The sequence below is a fragment of the Chaetodon trifascialis genome, chromosome 20, assembly GCF_039877785.1.
Source record: "Chaetodon trifascialis isolate fChaTrf1 chromosome 20, fChaTrf1.hap1, whole genome shotgun sequence".
NCBI classification, from domain to species: domain Eukaryota; kingdom Metazoa; phylum Chordata; class Actinopteri; order Chaetodontiformes; family Chaetodontidae; genus Chaetodon; species Chaetodon trifascialis.
Window position 1 is genome coordinate 12,099,310 of NC_092075.1, and position 20,642 is coordinate 12,119,951.

General features: G+C 42.4%; 1 protein-coding gene across 3 annotated transcripts in view; it reads left to right on the forward strand.

Moving 5' to 3' along the window:
- LOC139348358 (rab GTPase-activating protein 1) overlaps window positions 1-18,270 on the forward strand; it is a 73,436-nt gene extending 55,166 nt beyond the window's left edge. For all 3 annotated transcript variants that reach the window (XM_070988366.1, XM_070988364.1, XM_070988365.1), the window contains 7 exons: window positions 2,358-2,450; window positions 3,803-3,913; window positions 4,386-4,490; window positions 5,656-5,739; window positions 11,674-11,745; window positions 14,265-14,465; window positions 15,349-18,270. In XM_070988366.1, the coding sequence (XP_070844467.1) occupies window positions 2,358-2,450; window positions 3,803-3,913; window positions 4,386-4,490; window positions 5,656-5,739; window positions 11,674-11,745; window positions 14,265-14,465; window positions 15,349-15,471 (789 nt within the window). In that variant the 3' untranslated portion in view covers window positions 15,472-18,270. The remainder of the gene's footprint in view (window positions 1-2,357; window positions 2,451-3,802; window positions 3,914-4,385; window positions 4,491-5,655; window positions 5,740-11,673; window positions 11,746-14,264; window positions 14,466-15,348) is intronic.
- The last annotated feature ends 2,372 nt before the right edge of the window (window positions 18,271-20,642 follow it).

Sequence of the window (20,642 nt, forward strand, 5' to 3'; positions counted from 1 at the left end):
CTGATCGGAGCACAAATCTTTCTGGGCTGCCAGAGGCTCTAACTTTATTGCCCATTTTAGCTCAGATTTACCAGATGTCTCATGATGCTGTTTTAAAACAGACTCAAATTTTTGATTATCACACTTGAACTACTTTCCTATCTTTTTGTTCACAGATTTTATTCATACACCAGAGGCTTAGGCTGAACATCATGGTCCTTGACCCTTTGAACTGTTGACTCCTTCCTCCCCTGCTTTATCACCCCCGTGGTGGAATTAACATAAAACCGTGAAAGCGGACTCAGGATTATAGTGATCCTATCTTAAGAAGAGGAAAGGAAAAGGTTGTTCTGTGTCTATGGGAGTTCTAGTGGATAATGTTAAGAGAAAGACTCTTTAAACTACTTAACTTAGTAATTGTGGTCAAAGGTCATTATCATTTGAATATTTTCTTAGCGAATATGTGATGAAGACAGTCATAAACTACAGTCTAGTCACAAAATGTATTCAGTCGACAATCCAGGGGTGAAACTGGGGTCATTTATGTTGGCTTAGTGTGTAACTGTTTCACCTACTTTGTCTTTTTGTCTGCACCCCTTTTGACTTCTAAAGCTAATACATGCAAATCGCTGCGGGAATTTAAAAGAAAATCATGAATGCAGTTTTTTTGTTTACCGACGTGTTTGTGCTCTCTACTTTCTATCTAATGCATATGAGCACGAATGTGTAGGTATTTGCATCCAGTTAACAGCTACAGACAGTTACAGTTCTCCTGCTGCTGTGTTCAACTTTTGGAAGATTTTCAAATGGTTGCTTTTCGTGCTGCAGCAACTGAGCAGTAGCCAAGAAGAAAGCTTTTAATAGGTGTTTTGGTGCAGGAGAACAAAGAGTGATCAGCAAATCACCTGAGACAGAGCAGGTGGTTACTCAGTGTGCCTCTTTTTGCTGTTAGTCTACTTTAAACAGCAAAGCAATACTAAGGGGACTGCACAGGTAATTTATAATTGATCCAGGACTTGCAAGATGAGAAATATTTAATATAATTATGCTTGAGAGACTCATAGTTGCTCTGTGTTCCTAATTGCCTCTCTAAGTACTAACTTGTGGGGACCCTGCTGTCAGTCAACGCTGAATGAGAGAAGAGATGGATGAGGCAACTCCTGCCCCGAATGAACTCTTGTACTTTTTCTTCCTTCTTGTTTGTCTCTCATTTACAGAGCAGAATGTGCAACCAAACACCATCCAAGAGCACACACACACACACACATACAGAGACACACTTAAAGCAGGACAACATATGGGCCATGCTGCCCCAGTTCTGCGAGCATCATTAGGAGAAGAGCACTGCAAGTATTTGGATCATCTCATTTACTGTCGTATGATACTGCAGACACCTACCAGCATGCACGCAAACACAGCGGTGCACTGATGCTGCAGCCATTACTAGATGCATTAAAATCCACAAAATGGACAAGCAAGTCTTGTACACAGTGTTGGTTCTCTCTTCCATGCTGAAAATCAGGCACATAGTGTTCATTGTGTGCTAGCTGTCTCTTTTAAAAAGCCCAATGTAAGGCAGCGGCCGGCCAGTGAAAGGCCTGTTGATGGGATTGCCTAAATGCAGTGTGTGTGCAAACTGGAACTGTTGGCATGGATGTGACTGTACGTGTGTGTGTGTGTGTGTGTGTGTGTGTGTGTGTGTGTGTGTGTGTGTGTGTGTGTGTGTGTGTGTGTGTGTGTGTGTGTGTGTGTGTGTGTGTGTGTGTGTGTGTGTGTGTGTGTGTGTGTGTGTGTGTGTGTGTGTGTGTGTGTGTGTGTTTAAATGGGACACTGTTTTGGGTAATCAGAGGTGTACCGCTGAACCTGAACTCTGTGTACTGAGCTTCAAAAACAAGACGATACAGAGTGTGAACTGCTTAAATTTCAGGTTCCTTCAGAGTAACAGTAACACAACACAAAAGCTACAAAGTGTGTAACTCATTATACAATGTTATGTCAATCACCCATTAAAGTACATATACACATGTACACTTGTGGACTAGGATATCCCTGCAAAGCCAGCTTGTTAGACAGAAGTTAACAGTACCAAACCTATAATCTCTGCATAATGTTCCAGTACATCCTACTCAAAGGCTGGACTGAACCAAGGAACGACACCGTCCAGCAAAGATTAGAAATCTCGTGTCCTTGTTTACAAAAGATTAGAAAGACTCTTGTCTGGCAGCGTCCTTTAGTGCACGAGCCAAAGACTATTGTGCTAGTTTACACTTTACACTTCTCATCATGTGTAGAATTGCAGTTATTAGTGTAATTCTTCATGTGTGACACAGTGGATGAGTGCCAAACATTTGTTTTTTTCTGCTCTCGCTGTCCAACAGATCAGCCAGAAAAAACTGAAGAAATTTGAGAAGGAGTACCACACTATAAGGGAGCAGCAGGAGCAGCAGGAGGCCCCCATCGAAAGATACGAGGTATGAGTGCGCAATATTCTCATGGGCGCATGAAGCATGAAATATTCAACCGCTTCCCTATGAAATAAACATAAACTTGATATGAAGTTATATCTTCTTCTTCTCCTGGTGAGAGCGGGAATCCTGTGGCATCTTTAAAGTGCTGCTCTAAAATTAAATTTATATTTATATAGTTTAGTTTGGCTGTTTTAGTATCCAGAGTATTACGTTTGATGTCTCTACTCTCCAACTCCTTGCCGCAGATAATGGCTTGTGTTAATACTTTATTATTACTACACAGTGTTAAAACCACCACCATATTCTGACAGATTTTCCACTGAAGAGAATAAAGCTTTTTTTTTTTTTATATATATACTTTACACTGTAGACCTTGACGGTCCTTGTTCGTGAAAAAGAAAAACTGCACGGCACCAAAAAAGCCATTAATTGTACACCATAAGTCATCTCAAGGGTGACGGGCTGGTTGGATACGGTACAAGATCATCAGTTACAGTGACTGAACTTCTGCTCTGTTTGCTCTTAAAACATGCTTCTAAAAAGCAAATACCATTTTTAATATGTCAAAAGTGGTATGATGTGGTTGTATTATTGCTATCCAAGATACACTCCTAAAGCTACAACTTGATAAAGCTGGCTGCTGTCATATTGGTTCTTTCAAACTATCATAGCTTGACTTAAGATATGAAAGCTTATTTCAGATCACAGTTGCAAATCTCTATCTAGGTAGTTGAATCCCTTTTTCCCTGTTTCCCTGTTCCAACCTTTGTCCTATTTTAGCATGAGGGCATTGAAAATAACTCATCAATTGTTGAGTCAATGAACAGCAGCTACTTGGAAGTGTGTGTTATTTGCAATAGAAGACTCGCGCACAAACCACCGTGCAAGAAAGTTGGCTAAACTGAACACAGTGGCATCCTAGTTATAAAAACTTTTCCACAGTTTTTAACACCTTTTTTTGGGAAGTTCAAGATTTCATAATATCTATATTTTATCCCTCTCACTCTTGTGCCTGTCTAGGATAATATTTTACATGCATGTCAGTTGTCAATACAGCTGTCTGTTGCTGTTAATGATATACAAACAGGTTATACCCTGTTAAACATTACATTCTCACCTGAGCAACTTTTGCACAATCTCACTGTGTATGGTTGCATTACTCCAGAAACTACTGAGTCAGGAAGAGATGCTGACACATTCACTTGCAACTCTGTCCTTTCATTTTCATGTACCCTCACTTCTCTCCATTCATATGCTCTTTTGTTTTGTTCTCTCACTCTTTATCTGACTTGTCTCTCCTGCCCTCTTCCTCCTTTTCTCCTTCTCTCTCTGTGACTTATTCTCCCTCCGTCCAGCGGGAGAACCGTCGCTTGCAAGAGGCCAACATGCGTCTGGAGCAGGAGAATGACGACCTGGCACATGAACTAGTCAGCAGCAAGATAGCCCTGCGCAAAGACCTCGACAACGTAAGCCAAAGAGAAAGTAGATATTTGTGCAATTTTGTAGGTGTGTGTGAACAGATCTGTATTAGAATGAGAGTCCTCACTTCTATAAAGGAACTTAACAGAAGCAAGTGTGCATATGTGGCAACAATTGTGCAAGAACTGAAACAACATGAGGGAGAGGGAAAGACTGTTTATGCAACATAAAACACATACATGTAGAAAATCCTTTATTTACACGGTATTGAAATGTGTGTGTGTGTGTGTGTGTGTGTGTGTGTGTGTGTGTGTGTGTGTGTGTGTGTGTGTGTGTGTGTGTGTGTGTGTGTGTGTAAGGCAGGGAGCACATTTGTGTGCATCATTGTTTCACTTACCTTGGAAAAAGAGAAGGTACAGAGAGAAAACCAAGAAGAAAGTAGGGCAAGTCTAACTTTCAGTGACCTCGTCAACATTGGCTTATTTTCCCGTGTGTGTGTTTTTTGTGTGTGTGTGTCAGGCTGAGGAGAAGGCAGATGCCCTGAATAAAGAGTTGCTGCTGACCAAACAGAAGCTGGTGGACTCTGAGGACGAGAAGAGGCGACTGGAGGAAGAGTCTACACAGGTTAGATCCGACAATCAGGCGCTTTTTATCCTGGTGTCTGTAGTTAAGACGTCAGTGCAGAACGGGAACTCTGCTTGTGTTGCTCCTGTCTGTCATGCAGACAGATTGAGAGCAGCACCCCCGGCCCACAAGAACATCCTCAGTAGTGCTGCTTTTTTTTCCACCATTGAATATTAGTTTCCACTATGGAATATCTGCGTCTTTTAATTAACAATTCAAATGTATAATTGAATTTTGAATATTTTTCGACAGCCTTAGTTAACTCTCTTCAGGGCTGCACTAGCAGCAGAGCTTCCACATGTGGACTGTCAGAGCTGTGATCGATCAGGTTGTTTGTGTTTTCTCCCACGAGCTTCTGATGCTGTTGAAGATTGTTGCTAGTGAAACAACATTAAGGATGTTTTAAAAAGACTGTCAGTCGTCTGCTCCTTTTCAGTAACACACATCTAGCAAAGCCGTTGCACTGCAGGCCTTCTGTTACCTGAGACTGCCGCTCAGTATGAATGAATGAACATGGACACAGCAATTGCACCGCGCTTATCTTCTATTCCATGATGACACTTTCCGAAATTTGTTTCCTGGATGTACCGTCAGCTTTCCCTTCATCGCTCTGCATCACAGAGTAAATGAAAGAATACAATCAAAACCCAAGACAGCTCCATCATGTGCATCTAGCGCTGTGGTGCTGATGTCAGCAATTTAAGTCTGACGCTCATCTACAAAACAGAACCTACACTGGAGGCATCTATGGCGGGACCACCGCAGTCAAAGGTCGTCATGTTCGTCTTTGATGTTGATTTTCTGAGTTCAGTGCAGAATCCCTCTGAGGTGGACGACAGACCTGCTGCCCTCTGTTCCCATGCATGTTGAACACTGTCCTCCAAATGTCTCCTGTCTTCTTGAATGTGTAGGTGCAGCTGTGAGTGATTTATGTGCTTGCATAGAGGTTGTGTGGAGGACAGGACTTTGCCCCGAGCTGCAGATCTGCCAATACCTTACTCCGTCTTCTTTACATGTCACAGCATTCACATGGTCTCTGGGGCCTCTGACTCGGCTTCTGTCCTTGGTCTCTGCCCTGCAACAGCCTAACAGTATCTGTGTGTGTGTGTGTGTGTGTGTGTGTGTGTGTGTGTGTGCGTGTGTGTGTGTGTGTGTCTTTCCACAGCTGAAGGAGATGTGCAGACGAGAGCTTGATAAGTCGGAATCGGAGATTAAGAAGAATGGCTCCATTATTGGAGAATATAAGCAGGTATGTACTGTTTATCTGAAACTTGTGCCTCAAAATTTACTTCTATGAAAATCACTTGAATTAAGATGTCTGATAACAACATTGAGTCCTTCCTCTTTGCGTACACAGCGGTATCAGCCTTGCTGTTTAAATCATATTGCTGAAGTGTGTTTTTCCTCACAACATTTTAGAGAAGTGAAATCGTAAACTTCGGCAGATTCACAGCAGTTTCCTTCAGACTTTTTTTGAACACTTGATTTTCTGCTTAGAGACAACATTATAACCCTTTTACAATCTGCTTAACCTCCCCTAAAGTGGTGATCAATACACCGTCCAATAAAGAAATATAACTAGACAAGTTCTTAAAATATATACTTTTCTATAAGTGTACACATTTACCAATAATGAAGAACAAAAACAAGAACTGTTAGTTGAGAAAAGAAGATGATGGAAATACATAAATACAAAATACATAAAAGGGATCAAGATACACACGAGGAACATTATAATCACGTCAGAGGATGCTCTGTCACACATCCTAGTTAATGTTCGAGGTGTGTTGTATGTTCTCTGCTATTGCCATTAAGATACCACAAGTCGCTGTTGTGATGGGCTTTAGTTCAACAAACATCAATACTAATAATCCCTGTTTGTACAGCAAATATAAGAATGCTCTTCACAGAACAATGCATTTAAAACCAACAATAATCAAAAGCAAAGGCCAAACCACACAAAGGTAAATAAAAGATAGATCTAAGTAAAATAAAAGACGATGAACAGATGAAAAAAAGAATAGATCAAGTAAATCTGACGATGAGTCAGTGAGCTTTATGTCCTCCATGTGAAGGTCATTCCACAGTCACAGAACAAGCTGTCGATATAAGTTTTACATCTGGCCTCTTGATTGTCTGAAGCTACACGCAGGTCCATGTGGAGCTAAAAGGTCTGAAATACAGCAAGGAACCAGGCCATTAAGAGCCTTAAAGGTAATCAATAAAATCTTTAAATCAATCCGAAGACCTACTGTGAGCCAGTGTTAAGAGACCAAAATAGGTGTTGTGGTAAGTCACACCTCGTTGTTCTGGTTAAAAGCCCAGCAGCTGAGATCTGTACAGCTAGAAGTTAACTGGACACAAATTATTTCAAGAGTTTTAGAATTTATTCTAATCTTAGACTGAATTTTATGAATAAAATATAAAGAAAGCTTGGAAAATAGAGAAGCTTTGCTAATTAAAGATGCGAGTGCACTTTAATTAGCAAATCTAGACAGTAGCAGTCGCTTGTAAGTGATGATCAGATACAAACATCCAGTCATTCTGTGGGTCACTGCATGTGTTAATTTAGTGACATTTTAAAGGTTGCTTGATTTGAAGACTCACCCTAACCTGAAAGGAGCAGCTTTTTTTTCAGAGCGGATCAAAATTCAGAGGACGCCAACAGATGCTGCCAGCAGTTGGCGATCTCTGCACAGCAGCAAGTAACGCTCTGATGATTTGTTACTTCATCAGTTCATTTATATCTCAGAGCACAACATGGATGAAAACTGAATCTACTTTTGTTATGAAACTGCTCTGTCTTTACTGAACATCTGATCCGTTCATACGGTATGTTAAGTGAGCCAAGCAGTCATTATCATTAAGACACTTCCTCATACTCTGCTCAAGTGGCTGCTCAAGACAGCCTGTGAATTTCACTGAGAGCACGGATTTGTCATATTTTTGCTACTGTTGGTTGTTGAAATGTTAATGAATCACATATATTCACTTTTATTCCACAAGGCGGTGTGCTTCACCATCCAGTAGTGGCAGTAGTTCAGAAAAACAACTGGCGCAACAGAGGAAGAAGCGGTCAATGAGACATGCTGAGGCGAGATGTAGAGGGCAAAGCGTAGTCCAGCCTCAGAGTGAGGACTGGCAAAATTATCCTGAAATGACGTTCAGATACTCCCCCTCAAAAAACACACAGATCCACATTTTTTGCGCATTATGTCTCAAAGAGGGCTAACCTACGCACAAGACATACTTCATTTCAATGTTTTTTAAAAGATCTACGTAGCTACAGATTACAAATAAACAAATGAAATAATGTCCTGTAGTGTGTTGCTGAATTATTTGCTCTTTTCAACTCGACCCACATTTAATTTGAAATAAATTGAAGTGACGTCCTGGTCTACACGTGCTGGAAGACGTCACTGTCACAGACAAATGGGAGGAATTATGGTCACAAATGATCTAATTATGGACCCTGTTTTTCCATGTTTTTGTGTCCAAGTGACTAATCGAGACAACAGTTTTTTTCAGCGTTTAGCGAGAGCGCTGCAGCCCGCAGCCACATTATGAGCTGCAATTTAATCCCTCTGGGTGTTTACGCACCGTTGCTGTACATCCACCAATAGTGTTTGTTTTTTGCCACTCACAGGCTCAGATTGTTATTGTACATGTCTGACAACGTTATGGAAAGGATCGCTGCAGAGATAGACCTTTTTGATAAGAGTATTGTTTCATCAGAAACAGCTGTTTCATTACTGTCGCCAAAGCCTCCAGACTCCACGGAAACAGTAATTTTATCATCATTAAACACACTTCATTCAGTCTTGGTAGAAACAAAATAAAACTCAGCCAAACTTTCAACTATCATGTGCCGGCGTTGGTGAGAAGAGGCTGTGGTGACGTGCGTGCCAAGGGAATAACCCAGAGGCTCTGCTTTAAGATGCTAAAGGATGACACCTATAAACATGGTGGACAGGGAGCGATTTTGTGAGTTACTGAACTGCGTAACTATCCCACAACTAAATTTAACACATTAACTATTAATGATTATTGGTTGTTATCAGTTAAGGAAAATGAAACCGAAGCTTTGTTTGTTTTGGCTCATTTCATGTGTCTCATCTTGAACTCGGGATATTTGAGGAGTGAGTCTTTGAGCACCTCCTCTCCACTTATCTCTCCTTATTTGGCTTGTCTTTTCAAATCTGAGCTCTGATCAAGCCATTAACGTGGCAGGACTAGGCATATGTATTTAAAAATAATATAAGAGCAATCTGTTTTCATTCACTCATCTCCTTTGTGAAGCAGAACCGTCTAATTTTACAAACTGTCCCAAAGCTGAACCCCAAGCCTTTGATGACTGCGAGCATATTTTAAGTTGCAGTCTCTCTGAATTCCTCTTACAGCAATTTTCATCCTCTCAGATCTTGTCTTGTCACTTAATGCTTAAATATAAACCTACCCAGATCAAGTACTATTATCATCAGCACAGACACATTATGTAACAGTCCAGCTCTTATCGGTCCCTGTGGGGTTAGACAGAAATAGCAAGAAGACTAATTTAGAAACAGACCTTAACTTCACCTGAGTCTAAAAATATTGGCAGCAGATGGGAATTGACAGCAGATCTGAACACTGATGACAAGAGCTGTCAAAGAGGAGAGAGGATGTGATGGTTGCATGTGTATTACGGGTGAAAGCAGCCTACAGATTGCCAACATGCAGCTGAGAACTGCGCTGAGCAGAGCTAAGTGTGAAAACGGGGCATGGCAAAAATAGTTCTTTTTGTGACAGGGAGGAAGGGGGTGATAGATGGAGAGAGGGAAAAAATGAACAGAAGTCTGTGGAGGAGAGAGGGAGGACAGCAGCACTCAATCCTCTGGGATTGACAACTTGAAGAATGTCCCAAAATAGACTGCATTGTTTTCCAACCCAGATAACTCAAATTATTCTTCAAATAGCATTTTCCTATTTCAGTGGCTGCCAATGCCAAGTTTCTCTTTGCGGGAGTTGAGCCAAAAGAGCTTTGTGCTCTAATTACCCCTCCAGCCCACGAGGACAGAGAAACGTCTGTTAATGGTGAAGCTAAAAGCAGTGTCGAGTGGTGTATTGTAATCCCCATTGTAGGAGAGGAGCCAGTGTCGATGCACTCAGGCTAGCCGGGTACTTGCCAGGTACAGCGACGTGTGCCAGTGCTCGTGTCTCTGGTGTCCTGTTAGCATTGTATTTATTTCATCTCATACAGATTGCACATATCTTGACCCTGGACACTAAAATACTCTGAGCATTTGCACCCTAATTGTCTGCTTCTAGTTCTAGTTTAAAATATTGTGAGTGTGATAAAGCAATTAAAACTGCATGTGCTTAAATAAGCCCATTGTAAGCATACTGTAAGCGTCCTGCGTTGTGTACATGTGCATTATTGACGATGAAAACCAAAATTTCCCCAGGCTGTAAAGTTACAGTGGGACCAGATGAATTATTGAAGGAAAACATTTCAAATAAATAAGACTGAGATTGTTTGCGGAGGGGGGAAAAAGAATATGAATAACATCAAAATAAAAAAATGGCCCATGGGTTTTGAGCCTGGACTGTCGGGAACAAGCTCAGCATCTATTATATTACAAAAAAACAAGAGTAAGAATGAAGAGAACCACTATCCCATTCATCCTGAATTTAAATAAGCCTGCCTGCAGTGGGTATAGCAATGAGGCTTCCTGACTTCACTCCATTCTTCACCATGTCCCTCTCAGCCCTGCTACAAATTACAGAAAATAAAAATGATAGAAATAATGAAATGCCTACATTACATGTGGGCGACAAAACTGACAGAAGACAGAATGGTCCCCGCAGCTCCAGTTAAAGATGTACAGCCTCCATTTAGTAGCACTAGTTAGATTAAAGGAGAGTAAAAGAGCAAAGGGGGCAGCTGCAGAATCAGGAGGGATAAGTGATCAGTAGTGATGAAGGGAACGCAGAGAGATGGGTTCAGTAATGGATGCTGAGAGCAAAGGAAGGAGAGCATGATGGGAGAAAAAGTTAAAAGGCATGTAGGAAGAGAAAGATGGATATCTGCACGTCTAAAGATACACTGCTTGATATATAGATTGATCTCTAGATGGAGGAGGAGGAGGAAGAAGATATACTGTATATGCCACAGGGAATCCAAGATATGCAGAGAGCAGATAGAGAGAGAGAATCTGTCTGCAGTGAAGTGGCGAGGATGACTCACATCACATCGATCTCTGTTCGTCGGCGAGCTGTGTGGGAGTGTGTGTTTGTATGTCTGTCAGCATGTTTGTAGCGGGGGGTTATAGGTAGAGGTGGAGGAGAGAAAGAGATTGGGTATATGGAGGGATGCACATGCATCACTCGTGTACATCCGGTGAGCCCGGCTGGAAAAACAGGACCTTATGACACCGCTAATGGACTTACAGTAAGAGTAAGAGGATGAAGGCTCTGCCACAAAGACTGATTTACCAAGAGGCTCAAACAGAGAGAGACAAGGCTGGGCACGGTGGAACAGAGAGGTGGAAATCAAAAGAAGCTGTTAACACTTCACCATTTGTCTCTATTACAGTAGCTAGTTTTCCATTCAAATGCATTGCAAAATTCTTAACCAAAGTTTGAAGAAATCTGCGAAACAAAAAGGCAGAAAATGCAAATGAGTGCTTGTTTTCATCCACTACTGTTCTGCCATTATTAAGGGTTGGTCCATCCATGGTGACAGCTCTCCAGTCGGGTGCGATTGTGGCACTGCAGAAGAAGAGGGTGCGACAAGATGATGTGATTAAACGAGTGCCAGTCAAGCCTCACACAGTGGAAAAAAAAAGAAGAAGTAGAAAACGGCATTTGTGTTTAATTTAATTTGATGAACGTGACAGTCTCCTCATTGCTCCACACAGAGCTGATGCTCGAGTCTGCGTCTCTTCAGTGGACGTTTTAAGTCACATGGTTCACGTGCCTCATGCAGTCTGCATCCTGTCTACATCATCTTCCTTCTCAAAGTCTAAAAACTAAAAATTTTTCTGTGCATAAAATCAGGTGGATAAAAACACCTGTGAGACTGACTGATGAATTCATGTTATAAAGATGTACGTTTTTCAGTATTTCTGTTTCATCCTATGACCACTGTCTGAAAGCACTGTAACTGAACAGACTTACTTGTCTCTGTCTGTGGTTCACACAGATCTGCTCCCAGCTGAGCGAACGACTGGAGAAGCAGCAGACGGCCAACCGAGGAGAGCTGGAGAAAATCCGGGTGAATGTTACACACCAGCGCACACACCTCCAAACACTGCTGAGTGCGCTCAGACACATGCTGTAGATTCACATGCTGGGCTGTATGGGAAGCGTAATTACAGAGCTATTAGTCACAAGTCTATGAATGTATGTGTGTGTGTGTCTGTTACACAGTTACTAATTGAGAAATGAACGATTTAACTGGAGCTCAGATGATTCTGGATGACAGCCAGAAACAGCCATATTATCACTTGCTGTAACAGCTGATTATTTATATCCGCGTGGTGGTTCGGAGGCACGGTCACCGCACACAATATCGCAGGTGTGTTGGGAACTATGTTGTCATCTCATTGTGTTGACTGGCAGTGAAATCAGAGCTGTAGGGGAAGAATGAGGAGTTAGGCCAAAGAGCCAGGGCCGGGCATCTCACATGCAGCACTTCCACACCTGCCTCGCAAACTGTTTAGACTGCAGCTGGGAGAAAGGCCATTTTGGCAGAGAGCTGTGTCAGGACTGTCCAAGGACTCACGGAAGGACAGACAAAAGGTTTATTGCACCGAGGACGAGTCCTGTAAAGGATGCAGCCTCTGTGTGTGTGTGTGTGTGTGTGTGTGTGTGTATATGTGTGTGTGTGTGTGTTTATCATCATGTTTGTTTGTTTGTTCTTGTGCTTTTTATATGTTATTTTTTACTTATAATGCTGCAGCAAATGCATTGACAGCTGATGGGGGGACAAAGATGAGTGCGGTGCAGTGAATAATATATCATTGTTGAGTTACAACAGTGTTAATTAGAAAGGCTTAAATAATATACTGACATAGTTATTCACTGAACTCTATTTAAAGTGACGACAGAAACAATTTCGGGCACTCTGCTGCTTCATTATTGCTCTCATCTGCTTCTGCAGTGATGAGCCTATAAACGTTATGGATAATTACTGTTCAGCTTTAAACTCGGCTGACAGTTTAATCCAACTGAAATGTGATCTTGTTATGAAATATTAATTTTGAGGGAATATTTCAGACGACCTGGTCAGTTCTTGTTGCTAAGACACACAACCTTGACTGTGAATGGAGGTGCTGTGGAGATGCTGCACTGATCTGCAATGATTTCAACAAAAAGGCGCCACCATTAGGAAGTCTGGCAGTCATTTCTTCACGTCTCTGTGCTGCAGCATTATCTTGGTTTAGTCTGACTATTGTTCCACCTTTTAACACCTCCAGTATAGCTTAGCTCTGGCGAAGCTAGCATCCTGCTCCCACAGCATTAGACATTATAAAACTGTGAACAAGTAAAAGTACCTGAATGCGGTGTTGTGTAGCAGCACAGTCAGTACGGCCTCTGTTCTCTCAGTGATGTCCTGCTCACTGCTTGTACAAATGCTGTGTGCCCAATAATAGCTCATCACACACAAGGGCGCCCAAAAAGAGCTCTTTGACTAACGGGCTGCAGTGAAGCCCTGACAGAACAGGGAAAGCATAGTTGGCGTGTATGGCTACTGCACTAATGACCTGCCATGCTTCAGTAACGATAGAGAACACACTGTCTCCTTTCAAATTGTAAAAATATCTCTGCTGGCTTTAGATGTTTGCATTTGTTTTAGACATTATAGGTTCGGTTGCACATTAGACAGCTTGAGTCTTCTGCTGGTCCGTTTTTTTTTTGGGGGGGGGGGGGGGCTTTCAGTGTTACATTTTCATAAGCTTCAGTGTCCACACACTTATCTCCACTGCACACAATGCATTTTGTTGGATTTCTTTTCATGGACTTTCCAGGAAGAAGAAGTCTTTAATGTGATTTTCTCACTCTTACATCTTATTTCTTGTGGAGCCCGGGAGGTGTCATGGAGAAAAAAACAAATCTGTGCTCTCGAATTACTAATTGGTGCTCTTGATTGAATGATTTGTGCTCTCTAATCAGTAATTCATGCTCTGGATTTAATAATTCATGCTCTCAGATTACTAAATTGTGCTCTTGGTTTAATGATTCACGCTCCCGAATCAGTAATTTGTGCTCTGAGTTTAATAATTCGTCAATAATATTGTTTTTGACATCAGACGGCTGCTTTCAAGCTCTGCCTCGCTGTCGCGCTGCTCGAGCAAAACCACTGCTGAATGAAAAATAAACTGTGGTTTAACTGCTGCGTCCTGGTTGGCTCGTTCTCATTGGCTATGGCAGGTTTCTGCTCAATAGTCCATCGCTGTTTCTGTCTATCTACAGGCTCTCAACTAAATATCAAACATGTTTGGTATTGATATTTGAATCGGGGTAGCGTTGAGATTATGTCTGGAAGCGCCTCACGCTACAAGATCATTTGGCCAGATAATCTGCTCAGACCGGCGTCGAATAGGAACGCCCCCGCGACTGTCGGGAGGATGAATCAGATCTAAAATCAGCCCAATTATCCTCTAGTGTGGAGCCAGAATAACCATAATCTTTCTTTCACAGTGCTTTTACTTATCTCTTACGTTTTTCACTCAAAGTCAGCTATTAGCTCGTTTTTTTCTCTAAGCTTTTCTCTCTTCCATCCTCCTCTAGTCCAAAGTGGAAGGCTGCGAGAAGTGCAGCGCTCTTTTCAACAAAGAGGGTCGCGTACGGGCCGCCGTGACCACGGCACCTGCTGGGGGGACCGAGGAGACGGATGAGGAGAAGGAGGGCTTGAAGAACCAGCTCAGAGAGATGGAGCTGGAACTAGCCCAGACCAAACTGCAGCTGGTGGAAGCTGAGTGCAAGATCCAGGTACGCTAGCAGCACACCGCTGTGGCAGTGAGTCTGGTGACACATTCAGCACGACTTTGACCTGGCAAAGACAGTTTCATTGGAACATGCTGCTGGTTTTATAAAAAGACGGAAAGTCTGAGATGTGAATTGAAACAAGGTCATTTCCAGCCAGTGCGTTCATGTAGGTGGGGGATGTTTTGGCGTCCTGCTTTCATGTTACAGGCAGGGTCACCTGCACAACAGCCTTTGACGAACACCACAAGAAAACAGCAGAGGCTCCACAAATCACTGCAGAAAATAAGCTATCGGCAAGATATGGTTCAAGACCTCGGACGCATTATTGATGAGTTTGAATTTCCTAAATGACTGATGACAAGCTGTGATCATTGGTGTCTGAAGCAGCATTAACGTCTAATAGAATTACAAAAGAGCTGCCTTATGAACACGGAGAGCTTTTACACAGTTGAAGTCCTTTAAAATTGTACATGAGCACAGCTTCAATCATTTAACGGTTAGTCTGGAAATAATCGGTGAGTTTAAGAACAACTCACGTTCTGGTTTCAAAGAGTGGAGGTGACGTGACTTTGAAGACACACAGTCCAGACCAGAAGACAGTGAAATGTTAATGATAAAAGGTTTTGACCCGCAGCAACAAAGAGCTCTGTGAGTGAGGAAGATGAGGTTTTCATAGGATTTTCTAAGGGTGGGAAGGGAATTGGGTTTAAAGCTGCTGATATTGGAAAGGCAAAGTGGCAAAAATAGATCGTAGGAATTTACACAGAGATCCACAGTCTTAAAAAAGAGCCAAAATGTGTCTTTTCGTTCATTTCCTGGCAAACCTGTTTGGACCCCTGTCGCTCAGTGTGATAGTCACAGTGATTCTTCTTTCCTCTTCAATCAGGACCTGGAGCACCACCTGGGTCTGGCCCTCAACGAGGTGCAGGCCGCCAAGAAGACCTGGTTCAACCGAACGCTCAGCTCCATCAAGACCGTCACTGGGACCCAGGGCAAGGAGACCACCTAACCGAATAACCCCGTCATCCAGATGTACCCAGACCAGGTCTGGAGCTCAGTGCAGTCTGCTGAGACCTCTGGACGCCTAACTTAACCCACCGGGCCATAACTTTAACTTGAACATTGACCGTTAAACCCCAGGATCATTACTACAGACTGTGTTACTTGTTTCTCTGTGTCTCCCTGTTCCCATCCCTCCTGATCTAACCACCCCCACCCCTCTCCAACCTGAATGACTACAGCCAACTTTGCTGATGAGAAGGGGTTGAAAAACACAAGATGAAGTACAGTGGTACCACTTTGCCCAGAGAAACAGTGTGCTTCCTCCGGCCACAGAAAGAAAAGCGTTAAAAAAAGAGAAATGCTTCATTTAGTTCTGTCTTTGTACTGCTGATATTAAAGACCCGCAGAAGGAAGGTAGGACATCTGAACTGTCACTGTCCTGACAGGACAGACAAGAAAACACTCCGTCCTTCCTTACTGTTCTGCGTGCTCCCCTCTAAACTACTGGCACAAACCAACCAGTCCCTGTAAAATGTTTGTTTTAGGTACGAGAGCTAATAGACGCCTTTTCAAAACTGAGCTTTTTCTAATTTACGTTGAACAATACCTTTCTTTTTCTATGTATGTACATGAATGTGCTTATGTAAAGAGGATACGTGTGTAAGTGTGCATGTTTTTTTTCTTTTGTTCTGTGCTGAATGTGAGATGTGTGTTAACGTGCGTGTGTGTGAGACTGACAAAAAAAAACGTGTCTGAATGCGTAAATATTTGAATTAACGTTATAATGTGTATAAAAGAAAGAAGGAGAGATAGTGTGGAAGTCCAAGGGAAAGAAAAAGCACTAAGGTTGTGAGTGTGTGCATGCATGTACGGGAGGTTTTTCCTCATCGTCTAGTTTCCTTTAATGTTCAAAGTGTATATGAGTGATGCTAAAGAAAAGTTTGCTGACAAAGCCTTGGTCTGAAGGTCGATACAGATGATACGAGTGGATATAAGTATAGAATTTAGGGCCAGAGCAGGAGCGTAAAAGCTGCTGTGATTACCGACAGCAGCTTTACTCTCCTCAAATCAAATTTCAGACATAAAACATGCTCGAGGTTTGTTTGATTTGGACGTCCCAGCACAAAGAAACTAAAAAAAAAAAAGCTCCAAACCATGCAAACCTCCATGTGTCATACAGTATGTGTGTTTATGTTAGAACACTGTTTCATCCCCGAGAGGTGCAAAGCTTGTACAAGCATAAACGTCACTTCATGGAAAACACACACACACACACACACACACAGAACGTGATTCCTGCTGCACTTGAACACACCTTTAAAACCCGTCTCACTCTCCCCAGGCGCCAGCTGTGATCTTTGACCTTTGACCTTGACCGACCGGGGTGATGTTGGACACCTTGTTGAGCAAGATGGCGAGCCGTGTTGTGTTTACTTGTCACAGTTTAGTCGGACCTTCGGGATCTCTTTTACCACCACACACACAAACACTGAACTGCACTGTTAATGTTATATGCAGGCCGGTACAGAACTAACACTCGGAGGCCACTTTATTGGGAACACCTGCCTGTTAAAGCGTGCGTCCTAACATGCAGATATGGTCAAGAGGTTTGCTTATTTTCGGTCAAAAATATTAGAAAAAGTAAAATGCTTGATCTGATTGCGGTGTGGTTGTTGGTGAGGACGTGTACTCAGTGCATGTGTGACTTTTTGAATCTTGGCTTTCTGTTGACCCGTGCTGTCTGTAGTGGCATCTAAAGGAATTTTATTGGCTCAGAGTCCCAACAGGATTTCATTTCTGCTGCTATGGGTCTCTCAGTCAAAACAATGACAAAAGAGGGAGTTTGATGATGCCGTGAAGTAGCGTGGGATCATGGGAGTTGTTGTCTACATTGTTAACCACTATTTTTAATGAGTGGAATAGTCATGCTCCATCGCAAGTGAGCACTACAAGCAATAGTAAACAACAGGGTGGCCCGCTAGCTAGTTTGCTGACTTACTTCCTCACTGTGTGGTGTAACGTGTGGTGTTTCCTCAGACGTTACAGTAATGACAGGGTGTAAACTGACCACATTAATGAATAGATTACATTTTTCTCTTGGTGTGAACATTGTTGGAAACATTTGGGATAACTCAAGTATCAGCTCAACAAATTATATAACATAGGTGTCGCCGCTTTTAGACAATGCAGAAATGTTACATATTGTGCTTTTAATGCCACAGTTTATAAAAGCATGGTTAGTGTGCGGGTGCAGCTCTTCATGGCTGTGTGACAAAGCACTCATCATCTCAAGATCCAGCACTGTGACAGAAACTTGTGTTAATTCCAGCTGCTTGCATTCGACTCAGTAGAGCCCCTTTGGGATAACCACAGCACAAGCATCAGGCACTCCAAAAAAGATCTGCAGGAATTCATCGACTTTATCGAACCAGCACGGAACAAAACATTTTCAACACCTTGATGAATTCACGCCTCAAAGAATTCAATGTGTTCAGGAGGAAAAATGTTGAATACTGATGGCCACTGAGTGTATGTACAGACACACTGTGGTGAGTGTAGAGGCAGAATAGTCTCATACATGGAGACTGTGGATCAGTATCACAGGAGTTACACTGAGCCATCAGAGGTCAAAGCAGGGGTCCAACTGTAAGCACTCTAAATCAGTCCGGAGGGGATGAGTCGGGGGTTAAAGTGCTTGCATGTGTGTGTTTTCATATTTAACTGACTAGAAAGAGGACTCAAAAATGTTCCACTTTCTGTTCATACGTTACAAATCATATTTGACTGAAGAAAAAAAAAAGAAAAAGCTAAATTTCTTTTGCTGGCCGAATATGAACAGTCACTGTAAATCGCATCTAGCTTGAAGGTGGAATCTGATTGGCTGGAATCTGCTTGTGATGTCAGAGGAGAAGTCCAGAAGAGGTGGAAAGAAAGGTCACAAAGGCCGTTCCTCTAAAGGCACTGGGTTGTACATAACAAACGTTAAAAACGAACATTGAGGTTTTGTTTATGATTTTCTACTCTGTAACTATAACTAATGTTGCCTACTTGTACCTGCCTACCTGCTGCCGTGCTACAGTTTAATCCACGACAATGTTTTATGTTTTTAATGTTTATTTTGCTCCGAGCTTCTCAGTCAGACTGCTGTTTGGTTAATTAAATGCCAAAACGTAGCTTTATCATCCAACAACAAAAACATTATCAACGTGTGGAAATTGTAATAGTGTAGGATGCATTGTGTATACTTCATGAATTTCAATATAAAGATATCATCACAAGAAATATGTCCGCCTCGTTCTTGTCATACATTTTTGGGGAGATGGATGCGCACTGCAGCATTTTCAGTGTCACCTGTTCGTGGTGTTAAAAAGAATTATCACCTTTTTATGCAGCTGACAAAACCGCCACGTCAAGCAGGACCGTAGAGCCAAATCTACAAAACTGCTGTGAGCAGTGTTGTTAAAGATGATGAAATGGTATATTTCTATATTTATATGGCGCTTTTCTAGTCTGGCAACTAGTCTGGGGTTTAGCATCTTACCCAAGGATGCTTCTACACGTAGACTGCCGATGTCGGGTTCGAACCACCAGCCTGGTGATTAGTGAGCAACCACTCTACCTCCTGAGATGAAAGAATTCAGAGCAAACTGGATGTACAGCAAGAAGAGCTCAAAGCAGCTGCTGGTGACAGAAATGTAACACAGAATAATGATGTCTGCAGGAGCTGGCACAGATGGTCAGTCAGCTGATCAAAAGGGAACTAACGAGCAACAGCTCTAACAATCTTTTAAGTCATTTATTAAGAAAAAATGTCAGACACTCAGTTCCAGGTTGTCAAATATGAGTATGTGCTGCTTTCCTCTTTCATGTCGCTGTAAAGTGAGTTTTGGTTTTGGGCTGCTGGTCACACATTAAATTTAAAGACGTTCTGAAGATTACAAGTTTTCAACTCTGTACTATGGACACAGTTCTGTTGGACAAGTAGGATTACACGATCTAAGTACTGAATTTTAAGGTGAGCATTTAATTATTTTGACGATTTTCTCTCTTTCAGTGATGTTCTAATCTATATCCAGCTGAATTAGCATATTATGATGCCTCGTTGTCAGGAATGGGACCGTCATCCGAACCATTTTGACCTGCTTCAGCGCCTTCCCTCCATCACTTTTAACAAGAATGGGAGCACTGAACATTTTGAGGCTCCATCTCAATGTCACCTGAAATCTTAAAAACCTGAGCTATTTCTGAAGCTATTTATTGGTGTTTTGCATTGTTACCTGTCTCCCAAGTTCAAAGCCAGCTGCTATAAAAAACTATAAAGCCAAACATTTCCTCTCCGTTTCCTCGCTAACGTTTCGTATTGCAGCTGAAAAGCAGGAAGAGATAAAAGAGGCCCATGCTGTTATTATAATGAGACTTCTCTAACTCACCTCTTGGGAACACTTCTCTGGACATCTGAGAGAGTTTGGAACATGAAAATAAACCTGTTTTCTCCAAGCTAATTATGTCTCGTGAAAACAGAGTCTACCTCTCAGCCACTCAAACAAACCGTTTCTCTTCGTAGCTCTTACTTGGGTTGGCTCCACTTCTGTCTCCCGTCTTCTCCCTCAGAGAACATCCCTCATAACATATGGCTGCATTGTTATCTGTGTCAGGGATGAGCTATTTTCTCCCACGGCCTTGGTGTATAAAATGTACAGCGTGCACTGATTGTGCTGGAGGTCTCACATATATCATCTGGAGTGTTTAAAACTCGGTGCGGGCCCATAGAATTATCACCTTTAGTGATGAGTGGAGGCCGTGGAGATCTCGGCTCTGCGGCTGCACACTGCGAAGAGTTGGAAACCCGCTACCTCCAGCGGTTGGAGGTAACAAGCGTCAGCATTATGCAATCAGCCTGACACCCTCCCCCCTCCTCTTTGTGTCCTGCGTTACAGAGCTATAAATACGACAAGCAAGGCAGCAACAGAGTAAAATGCAAAGGTGGAATGTGGATGAGACGGGCGTCTTCAGTTGCTGCTCGGCTCAGTTGTTGGTGATTTGTGAGTCAGAGATGAAATTCTGCGTATGTGTGTGAGTGTGAGGGGGGGCAGTGTGGAGCTATTTGGACCCCATTGCCTCCCAACAACCTCCTGAACTCTCTGTCACCTGATCTGCAGACTACACACACACACACAC